The 11,326-nt window shown below is 55.8% G+C and overlaps 1 protein-coding gene across 1 annotated transcript in view; it reads right to left on the reverse strand.

Moving 5' to 3' along the window:
* CCDC155 (coiled-coil domain containing 155) overlaps nt 1–11,326 on the reverse strand; it is a 31,082-nt gene that overhangs the window by 18,351 nt on the left and 1,405 nt on the right. The window contains exons 2-9 of the mRNA XM_011979284.1: nt 9,459–9,595; nt 5,847–5,951; nt 5,136–5,322; nt 4,597–4,661; nt 2,417–2,483; nt 1,991–2,152; nt 973–1,090; nt 592–642 (exon numbers count right to left, since the gene is read on the reverse strand). Of these exons, the coding sequence (XP_011834674.1) occupies nt 592–642; nt 973–1,090; nt 1,991–2,152; nt 2,417–2,483; nt 4,597–4,661; nt 5,136–5,322; nt 5,847–5,951; nt 9,459–9,501 (798 nt within the window). The 5' untranslated portion in view covers nt 9,502–9,595. The remainder of the gene's footprint in view (nt 1–591; nt 643–972; nt 1,091–1,990; nt 2,153–2,416; nt 2,484–4,596; nt 4,662–5,135; nt 5,323–5,846; nt 5,952–9,458; nt 9,596–11,326) is intronic.

Raw genomic sequence — 11,326 nt, forward strand, 5'->3', positions numbered from 1 at the left:
AGCTGGGACTACAGGCGCCCGCCACCTCGCCCGGCTAGTTTTTTGTATTTTTTAGTAGAGACGGGGTTTCACCGTGTTATCCAGGATGGTCTCGATCTCCTGACCTTGTGATCCGCCCGTCTCGGCCTCCCAAAGTGCTGGGATTACAGGCTTGAGCCACCGCGCCCAGCGAGCTAACTGTTAGTGAGCACATCCTATGGGTCCTACCTCATGCCCAAGACTTTACAAGTATCCTCTAGTTGAAGTCTCACACAACCCAATGAGACAGATGCCATTGTTTTGTTCATCTTTATAGGCAAGGCAACCGAGGCACAGAGAAGGGAGGGACTGGTCCACGCTTATGTAGGTGGCCTCAGCCTGAACCTGTGTAGGCTGACCCCATGCCCCACACTCTCGTCAAGCATGGTAGTTCTCACAGTGTGGTGTAACCTCAGGGACATTCCCACACTACTGACATTCTGAGGTCTCCCCAAGCCGGCTGAAGGTTGTTTGGTGGCAGGCTGCTGGGGTGTTGGGGGCAGAAGGGAGAGGTGTCAAGAAGACCCTAAGGACTAGGGAAGGGGTGGGGGTGGGTGCTGGGCCTCCACTCACCTCCTCCTGCAGAGTCTCCATCTCAGCCACCAGATGCTGCTGCTCCTTTTCCTGACCAACCCCAGAGAGAGGACAAAGGCTTCATTTCCAGCCTCCTTGCCCCCATGTTGCCCTTCTCCCACCCCTGAGAACACAACCAGGGCCTGGGTCATTGAAGGACAGGGTTGGGGGAATGGGTCTGGGAAGCCCTAATGGCTCCTGCTGTCTCCTTTGTCATGAGAAGGATGGCAGGTAAGATTGAAAAAGTCTAGGGTGAGCAGGGCCTAGAGAGAGGGAGAAAGCCAGGTGGCCTCTGCCCCTTCCTACTCCATAGTCACACTGCTGCTCTGACTCCAGGAAACAAAGAGAGAGGGCACCTTCTTTCCCCTGGGTCAGACCCACCGCCTGCCGGGCTTGGGCCAGAAGGCTGCGATTCTGTTCCTCCAGGCTCCTGGCCAGAGTCTTTAGGTCCTCCAGCTCCTCATCCACCACCTTGGCAAACTGCAGAGCCTGCTGGGTACTGAATGGGGGTGGGGGTGGATCAGCCATATGAGAGAGAGGAAGGCAGAGAAGCACAGAGACAGATCCATTCTGAGAGACACTAACAACAGAGAGATCCCAGGTGGTGGGCAGGGACAGAGACCCAGAGAGAGGGGAGGACAGAGACCCAGAGAGAAAAGAGGAGAAAGAGACCTGGTGGGGGCACAGAGACCCAGTTTTAACCTAAAAGAGGGGGAGGTGGGAAAGAGACCTAGAGAGAGTGGGGGACCAGAACAGGGAGACCATGATAAACATGAAGAATGACAAAGCACAGAGAGACGAAAGGGCAAATGACATGAAGAATCAGAGAGAGGAAAAGAATAAAGAGAGAAATCTAGCCTGCGTGCAGTGGCTCAGGCCTGTACTCCCAGCACTTTGGGATGATAAGGCGAGAGGATGGCTGGAGCCCAGGAGTTTGAGACCAGCATGGGCAACACAGTGAGACCTCATTTCTATAAAAAATAAAACAAAATTAGCCAGGCAGTGTGGTGGGCCTGTGGCTACTTGGGAGGCTGAGGTGGGAGGATCGCTTGAGCCCAGAGGCAGAGGTTACAGTGAGCTGTGATCACGCCCACTGCTCTCTAGCCTGGGTGAAAGAGAGAGACTCTGTCTCAAACAAAAAAAAAAAAAAAAAGAAAAAAAAAAAAGAGAGAGAGAAGTCTGAACCCTCCTCCAGGGAAAGATAAAAAGACCAAAACAGGCTGAGAGATAAGAACCAGAGAGACACAAAAGATAAAAAACAGAAAAGGGAAAAGAAAGGACAGGTACAGAGTCAAAGACAGAGCAGGATGCAGACAGCGAGCATGGGAGATAGAGGCCAGTGCTGCAGGCAGGATGGAGGCAGGGGCGCTGGGGAGGGTGGATGTGGGGTCAAGCCCACCTGCGAAGCTGCTTGCGCAGAGCCAAGATCTCCTCCCCAAGGCGTGCCGACCCCTCCTCAGCTGTCTCCACGCTCCGCTGGAGTTTGGCATTCTCCCCAGCCAGACGTTGGTTGCTGAGCTCCAGGTCCTCCAGGCTGCTCAGCAGGTCAGCTGTGGCTTGCCTAGGGGCAAGGAAGGGGTTCAGGTCACTGTCCACAGCCCCTGCCTCATTTCCCCAGGTTGAGGTAGGTGCTGGTGGTGGGGAGATGTGGCTCTTTCAGGGAGAGAGAAACAGGAGAGAGACTCCTCTGCTCTCCCTGAACTTTCGGCAAAGCTCCGTCCCTCACTCATTTCCCTGAAGGATCCCAAACCCTACCCAGGCCTCGGCAGGCTGGAGGGGACAGGGCGTGGGCAGGAGGGTCAGGGAGGGCTGTGAGGATAGGTACAGCTCGGGTCTGGGGTCTTCGTCTCCGAAGCTCTCCAAGTTGGCTGGCTCCTCAGCTTCTGGGCATCCTGGAGGGAGACAGACAAGAGGGTGTTGGCCTCCCTGTTACCCTTAAATGTGAGGTGCCCCAGGGCCATGAGGTTGGTCTCTGTCTGGCTCCACCCTTGTCTGTGCTCTGGAGGATCTCATGGGCTTTAGGGGCTGCAGTTATACCCACTGTAAAGCCCTCTTGCTTGTCTTCTACCTTGAGCTCAGGCTGGATCTCCCAGATAACCCCCACCCCCCACATTCTTTACACCCAACCCTGGGCAGCACTTCACCTTCCCCTTCCCAGATCCCCCACCAACCACCCAGCCACTGGGCGGACCTGGCTCCCTCTCTCCCTGTCACCCCCAGTCCAGCAGAGCGCAGACTTCTTCCTCCTGCCCCTGACTCTCTGCTCCACCCCTCCTCTCTGTCTCCACACCCTGGCCCTTGCTTTCTCCTCTTGGACCCTCACCACAGCCTCTTCTCTGGCCTCCTGGCCTCTAGTCCCTCCTCTGCTCGCAGCCCTCCCTGGGCCCCCAAGCCTGATGAAGGAGGTTGAAGAGAACTTCCTTCCCTCCCCACCTTTTTTTGTGTGGTTAGAGAAATGGAATATGACCACCTTTTTTTTTTAAAGACAGGATCCTGCTCTATTGCCCAGGCTGGAGTGCAGTGGTGTAATCACGGCTCACTGCAGCTTTAACCTCTCAGGCTCAAGCGATCCTCCTGTCTCAGTGTCCCGGCTGGGACCACAGGTATATGCCACCACACTCAGCTAATTTTTTATTTTTAGTAGAGATGGTGTCTCACTATGTTGCCCAGGCTGGTCTCAAACTACTGGGCTCAAATGTTCTTCCCACCTTGGACTTCCAAAATGCTGGGATTACAGGCTCACGGCTGTAATCATGACCACTTTTTTTTTTTTTTTTTTGAGACGGAGTCTTGCTCTGTCGCCCAGGCTGGAGTGCGGTGGCGTGATCTCGGCTCACTGTAAGCTCCGCCTCCTGGGTTCATGCCAGTCTCCGAGAAGTCTCCCGAGTAGCTGGGACTACAGGCGCCCGCCACCACGCCCGGCTAATTTTTTTGTATTTTTAGTAGAGACGGGGTTTCACCGTGTTAGCCAGGATGGTCTCAATCTCCTGACCTCGTGATCCGCCCGCCTCGGCCTCCCAAAGTGCTGGGATTACAGGAGTGAGCCACCGCGCCCAGTCCATGACCACCACTTTTTTATGAAGCACCTCTTATGTGTGAGGTCCTGGGGATATAATGGTGAGCAAACCAGCCAACTAAACCCAGGCGCCGGTGGCTAACTAGATAATCTGATTTCCTTTGCAGGTAGATGTTCCAATGGAAAGGCCTACAAGTCTAGGAGTGAGCATGGGAAGCAGGGAACTCTAGCCAGGGGCATACCAGGGCTTCCCCTTTGACAGAGGTGTGAAGGATAACGGCCTGGAGCGGTGGCTCACGCCTGTAATCCCAGCACTTTGGGAGGCTGAGGCAGGTGGATCACCTGAGGTTGGGAGTTCAAGACCAGCCTGACCAACATGGAGAAACCTCGTCTCTACGAAAAATACAAAATTAGCTGGGCGTGGTGGCGCATGCCTGTAATCCCAGCTACTCGGAAGGCTGAGGCAGGAGAATCGCTTGAACCCAGGAGGCGGAGGTGGCGGTGAGCTGAGATCGCGTCATTGCACTCCAGCCTGGGCAACAAGAGCGAAACTCTATCTTAAAAAAAAAAAAAAAGGCTAGGGGGTTGGGGAGTGAGGAGTGGAGGGGAATAGCCTGAGCAAGGGCCTGCGCTGGGCAGAAGTGGGGCACATTCGAGGAAGGGCAGCAAGACCAGTGGGCCTGCGAATGCCTGGACTAGAGTGAGGAGGAGGTGATGTTAATGATGATGGAGCAGAGGTAGGCGGGGCCTTGTAGGCCTCTCTGATAGGGCTGGTGTGAGGAGGAAGAGTTGGAAACCATCCTCTGAAGAAAAAAACCCCAAAGCTCAGGGAAGGAAGGGACGGAGGACCTAGAAAGTCACACTCACAGCTCTAGGCTACAGTAAAGGTCCCTGGTTCCCACCCTATCCCTTGCTCTGCCCTGGGTGGTAAGTTCCCACACTGTCTGACCCAGGGCCTGCCTGCTTCATTCTATATATAGCAATCTCACCAGATGGCAGTTGCTGGGAGGTCAGGGCTCCCTGGAAGGCGGTCTCCTCTTCCAGCTCTAATCCCCTGTATCAAAGGGATGAGGCTTAGAGCCCCACTGTAGCCGCCCCTCAGTCCTCACCAGCCACAGGCAGGGGGATTGCAGGTGGGAGGAGGGGACCGGGTCAGGTGAGAGCTGGCACCACAGGGTAGGAGGGTGAGGCCAGATGGCAAGTGCCTGTGGCCAGATGGAAAAGCAGGAGGGGCAAGGAGTGGGTTGGGTGAAGGGATGGCGAGGGACCTCTGTCAGCCCCAAGCTCCTCCTTTCTCCAGCCCCATTTTATTTGTCTCCCAGACCCCCTCTGCTTCCTCATCCAAATTATTTTGTCCTCAGACTCCCTATCTACCCCCTCTGAATCCCATCTCTTCATTTTTCTCTCCACAGCCTCGTTCCAAACACAGTAGGTCCTTGGGCCTAAAGGATGCTGGCTCCAGTAAGCAGGTATGAGGTTAGATCTTAGGAAGGACTTCCCAGAGAAGGATGAAGGTGTGGGGACTCACCCATGTAGTTGACAGGCAGCAATCCAGTCACGCATGACAACCAGAAAAGTGTCCAAGTCCACGGTGGCGTTAGGGCCCTCCCCATTGGGGTCCAGGCTGTTGGCCAATGTTTGGAGGCGTGCATCCTGGGGGCCCTGGCCTGTCACCGCCTCCAGGTAGGCCAGCACCTGGGTCACAGCCACAGTGCCTGGGACAGAGCATGCAGTGAGGGGGTCTGGGGCAAGTGGAGAGTGGTGGCTATGGACTGGCAGCAGCTTGGGAGCAGGATGTCACTGGCTAGGCTGGTGGCACTCCTGCTCCATAGCCCAGTGGAGACACACTGGGCAAGCCCTTTCCCCTCCTCTGAGTCTACTTTTTCACCTGGAAATGGGGCCCAGTCATCCCCCTATCACAAGGTGGACCAAAGGGGATGGACATGGGGACAGCACCAGCCATGCCCCACTCCACCATGGTGGCTGCCTCCCTCCCCCATCCCACGACCCCAAAACTCTACCCTCTTCCATCAATGTCCCCCAGGTTTTCCTCATTCTAAAAGGCCTTCACTCTGTTATCCACTTTCTTCTTCCTGAAGCTTCCCAAAATCACCTACTTTGTTCCTGCAATACCCCCAAGAGGGGCCCTAGCCCAGTCTTCTCCCTGAGGCTCCCCAGTTCCCAGCCTCCACCCCTCTCCCGCCCGCGCTGGTCCCTAGCACCCCTCCTGCCCCACCACCTGTCCTCTGAGGGTCACAAGCTTCGAATGTGGAGTTGAGTATTTGCTCCTCCAAGCTGACCGGCATCCCCAGCCTTGCCGCCTCAGGCTGCTCCCAGAGGTACACTGGGGAGACAAGAGGGTTCAGCTCACCAGTGAGAAGAATGAGGAAGGAAGAGGGGTGACCCCAGGTCCTCAGCCTCCTGGGCTCTGCAGAGGGGAGGGAATTCACTCAGAGCACCTAGAGTTAGGGCCAGCGGGGAACAGCAGGAAGCTTCAGGAAGGGGCAACAATATGAGGGTCTCTGAGTTACTTCCCCCCATCTTTCAGACCAGGAAGTCCCCCCGGCTGTCTTTTTGTGTCCAACTGGCTTAGGAGCCCAGAGAAGGACACTCTGAGATCACCCTTTCCTCCTCTCCTCTCCAGCCTCCCAGGCTGGACTCAGAAAAGGACAGGGCGGGGGAGGGCAAAGAAGAGACGATTCTGGGAGGAGCTGAGAGTGAAGGGGGGCCCAGGAGCCAGGAACAATCCAATAATGCGTGGGCAGCCCAGATCGATCCCGCCTGCTGCATCTCCGGTCTCCCAGCCCACCCTGGGGACCAGGTCTCTCTCCTCCCTGCATCCCTAAGGCGAGGCTGGCATCATTGGAGCCCATGGCCGGGGGCTGAGACATGAAGGGATGGGGTAAACCAGGCAGGGTGGGCAGTGAGGGAATGGCTGTGAGCTGGATCAAACCATATGCGTGTGTCACATAGACCTGGGTGCAGAGTCCAGCTGCACATCTGGGGGCAAGTCTGTTCTCTCAGAACCTCAGTTTCCCTACTGGTAAAATGGGGGGTGGGTGGGTAGAGTGATCCTCCTCACCAGGGCTGAGTTAGCTCTGTGTATGTGAAGCACACATGTGTACACACACACACACACACACACACACACGTCCTGGGGTTTATTTGTCTACTGTTGTAGCCACAACACCTGCACATAGTAGGTGCTCAACAAATGCTCCATGACATAGGAAGAGATCCTCAACTGCAGAAGCCACTGGGACTGGCCCAGCCTCCCTCCCAGGGCTGCAAGTGACCTTCTAGGCTCCCTGCCCTGACCTTGAACAGCTGGGTGCAGCAGCTCACTGAGCACAGGCTGCGGGACTGGGTAGATCCAGGGGGTAACTAAGGCTTGGCCTCAGACAAGTGGCGGCACTTGGGGCAATGGACTCAACTTCTCTTGGGCCTCGGTTTCTTCCTCTGGGAAATGGGGTTGGTGTTACCTCTTTCCTAGAGAGAAAATGAGATAAAATCTAGAAGGGCTTTGGCAGAGGGCCTGGCACGTGGTGGGAACTCAAGAATATAATTGAACACTTATTGAGCATTTAGTAGGTGCCTGGCCTTTTCTGGGCACTTTACATGAACTGTCTAGTAGCATATTAATAATCGATGCTATTATAATCCCTACTTTACAAATGAGGGGACTAAAGCATAGAGAAACTAAGAACTCAGCAAAGGTCACCCTGTTTAACATATGAGTCAACTTTCTCATCCCTCTAGCTCTTCCTGGGTTCTTCGCAGTGCGTGACATTTACATTCCCTCTGGCTTGAACCCACGCTCCTAGGTTTGGCCCTTGGGAAGGGGCGTGTGAACTCACAGTTAGGGAAGACCAGGGCTTTAGCCCCAGTCTGTTTTCCTCCTCTCGCTGTCTTTTTTTCTGAGACGGAGTCTTGCTGTGGTACCCAGGCTGGAGTGCAGTAGCGAAATCTCCGCTCACTGAAACTTCTGCCTCTGGGGTTCAACCAATTCTCCTGCCTCAGCCTCCCGAGTAGCTGGGATTGCAAGTGCCTGCCACCAGGCCCAGCTAATTTTTGTATTTTTAGTAGAGATGGGGTTTCACTCTGTTGGCAAGGCTGGTCTTGAACTCCTGACCTCAAGTGATCCACACACCTTGGCCTCCCAAAGTGCTGGGATTACAGGCGTGAGCCACCATACTCAGCCCCCTCACTGTTGTTCTCATGTTACATGAACAAGGATCGTGAGGCCCAATGAGATCGTTCACCCAGGGGGGCTTGCCAGAGCGAGCGAAGCTGGGAATAGAACTCAGGACTGGCGTCAGGTCGTGCTGGCTCTGAGGATCAGCATGTGTCTGAGTTGCATCCTGGGATTCCCCCAGGGAGATGTCATTCCTGTTCCTGAGAAAGATCTCCTTCCTCTGTGTCTCTCTCTCTCCTCTATGTCTCTGTCCTTGCCTCTTCTTTACATTTATCTTTGGCTCTTTCTATCTTTCTCCCAGTCTCTCTTCCCCATGTCCTGTCTCTGTGCCTCCATGTCCCTTGTCCCCATTTTCTTTCCTGTATCTCATTCTCTGTGCTTCCCTTCCCATATCTCAGCCACTCTCCATTCCCTAAGCCTTCTATTTCCTTCCTCTGCTCTTTCTTTTTCCCTCTGCCTTCCTCTGTCTCCACCTCTCCTTCTGGGTGTGTTCCTACCTTTCCTTCCGGAGACTCTGGAAGCTGGCTCAGCCCTTGCCACCCAGATCCCGGTGGCTGCACGCCCTCTGCTGGTGCAGGTGAAGTTTAGATGGCCTGTCCTCTGGTTCCCACACCCTGGTGTCTGCCTCTGACCCTCCTATCTGGAAAGCCTCCTGAGGCCTGGGGCTTCGTAGAAAAAGACGCAGGCTGTGCTGTGGATGCCTGGGAGCCTCTAAGAAAGGGGCCCTGCCATCCCCATCAGACTGGGCTCTCTCACTTGGCAGATGAGTTTCAGAGAGGCAATGCCAGTGCCTCCTCCCCACCCCCTGAAGCCGCCTTTCACACCCATTCAGCCTGTATCCATCCGTTCATTCAACAATAACTGAGCGCCTACGATGAGTCAGGAGTTGCTCTGGGGTCCCAACCAATAGGGCAATCTCTCCTTCCGGAGCACCTCAGCTGAGGCGAGTGTGGATTGAAATGCTCTGTTAGTGTAAAGTACACGCTAGATCTTGAGGACTTAGTATGAAAAAAAGAGAATATCTGAATACATTTTTATATTGGCTATAGACTGGATATATTTTATATATATAATACATAGAGGGTATTACTCTGGGTATATAAGGAAAATCTATTATTACCATTCATTTCACCTGTTCCTTTTTTCTTTTAAAAACTATTAAATTACGTATGTGGCTCATATTGTACTTCCACAGGACAGCGCTGCTCTAGGGACTGGGAATAACAGAGTGAATAAAACAGACGCTGCCTTGTGAAGCTCATGCTCTAGTGGGGGAGGCAGAGACAAAACATGACAGATGTGAGCACTACGAGGAGAAGTGAAGCAGGGCAGGGGAGAGAGTGTCACAGGGCAACTGCTTTACATAAGTAAGAAGTACCATCTGGGCAGTGATCTGAGAGGAGTAAGGGGTGCAGCTGCTTGTGCTCTCACACAGTCCAGCCTCCCCACAGGAGATAAGGGGTACAGACAGGTGGGCGGGCATACAGTAGGCACTTAATCCACCAGAGTCCCTTCCCTCCCTTCCACCCTGCACTCATGCAAAGGCTCAGCTACCCTCAGTCACCTCTCCCAAGTCCCCGAGTCACAGCCTGGTGCCCATTCACCCATGGCTCCCTCCTCACCCTCCCTGGGGCAAACAGGGTCCCAGTCACTTACTTTCCGCAGTGGGACCACCCACCGGGCCCTCGGGCAGGTCCATGGGCCACCCCTGCTGCTGTGCAGCTGCTGGCAAAGCTACCAGCCTCCCTCCTTCACGGGGAGGGACGGAAAAGGACCAGCTGCCCTGCGCACTCCTGGAAGGAGAAGCAGGGGAATGGTGTCCTCAGAGCAGCCACCAAGGGTCGAGGCCTGCCTGGCCCCACCTGTGCTCCAGGACCTCTGGATCCTCACAACCTGTTTGCCACCCCCGCTGGGACCTGAGCAGCTCAGCTCCGACCTGTTTTATGGATTGGAGGTGTGGGCCGGGGAACGAGGCGGCTGACATCAAAGCGGCTAGTGGGTGGGTTGGGGGGTGTCAATGCCTCCCTTCCTTCACACGGCTCATCGCTGGCCCAGGCTGCCTGGTTCTCTTCCCTGGCCTTTGTCCCAGCCTCCTATCCCCAGGCTTGCCCTCCAGTCTGTCCCCACAGGGCCCCAGAGCCAATCTGCCCCTCCCCTGCTCAGTACCCCTGCATGGCTCCCCGAACCCTGGGGACGGGCTAGACCCTGGCCCTGACGCCAAGGCCCTGCATGGCTGACCGCCCACCTCAGCACCCCAAATCGCACATGATGCTCCAGCCACTCTGAGCTGGACTCTGCCTGGGACGCCCTCCTGCATCCTGCCTCGGCTTCGCGTGGCCTTTTCCGGGAAGCGAGGGGCTGTGTCTGACTCCCACACGGCCCTGGACAGCTGCCGTTCTTGCCACATCAGCCTGGATTTGGCCGGCTGGCTTCTCACGGGAGTTTGATCTTGCTTCGCCCCCTGCTCCCAACCCTCCCATGGCTCCCTAGTGCCCCAGGACTAAGTTCCAGTCCCTCAGGCTAGAGTGGCATGGAGTAGTTTCTGAAGCTCCTGCCTCTTCCTGTCCCTTTTCTCTCCATCGGGCAACCTGTAGGTCTCTCCTCATCACAGCCCCAAATCTGCTGCTCCCCTGGGTTCCAACTCAGAATGTACACGGTCCCCCAAGCCCAGGCCACCTCCTCCTCATCCCTGCCAGCCCCACTTGCGGCTGCTCTGGGCAGTCACTGAAGCAGTGACAGGAGTTTGGGGGGCCCCATCCTGCCTCCATTCCACCCAGGCCAACCCAGTGCCTTAGTGGCCGCACTCTGGGAGCTACAGAGAGACCTGAGTGCTGCTATCATCACAGCAGGCATGGGCGCCCCTTGGGGCCACCAGTCGAGCCTGGGCTCGCCTGTCCTCACCCAGCTCCCCAGCACCTGCTCTCCCTGAGCCACGTGGGCCCGCTGCCACCGTGCACTTCTGGAACGTTCTGGAAACACAGGTGTTTGAAGAGAGGCCCTTCCAGGGTCTGGAACACCCTGCAGGGTGCAAAGGGGGGCGATGGCCTTGGCCGGGCCCTGGCGCACGGGCTGGGTTTGGGACGAAGTCCTGAGGGACCCCGAGGGTGTTGGTTGATCTCGGGGGTCTGATGGGACTGGGACGGGGACACTGAAGCAGGATGGGGCCCTGGCAGGAGCTCTGGGTGGTGTGTGCCTTGGAGGGCTTTCAAGGGCTCTGACAAGATTTTGGGGGGGTCTCTGGCTGAATTTCTGGGGACTGTCTGGCTGGATTTTGGGGATTTCGATTTCTGTGGGGGTCTCTGACTGGATTTCAGGAGTCTCTGGCTGGATTTCGGGGGTCTTGATTTCTGCGGGGGTCTGACTGGATTTCTGGGGGCTTTGATTTCTGGGGTCTCTGGATTTTGGGGGTCTCGATTTCTTCGGGGGTCTCTGGATTTTGGGGGTCTTGATTTCTGCAGGGGTCTCTGACTGGATTTCTGGGGTCTCTGGCTGGATTTTGGGGGTCTTGATTTCTGCAGGGGTCT

Source organism: Mandrillus leucophaeus, unplaced genomic scaffold (genome assembly GCF_000951045.1).
Source record: "Mandrillus leucophaeus isolate KB7577 unplaced genomic scaffold, Mleu.le_1.0 Scaffold200, whole genome shotgun sequence".
Taxonomy (NCBI): domain Eukaryota; kingdom Metazoa; phylum Chordata; class Mammalia; order Primates; family Cercopithecidae; genus Mandrillus; species Mandrillus leucophaeus.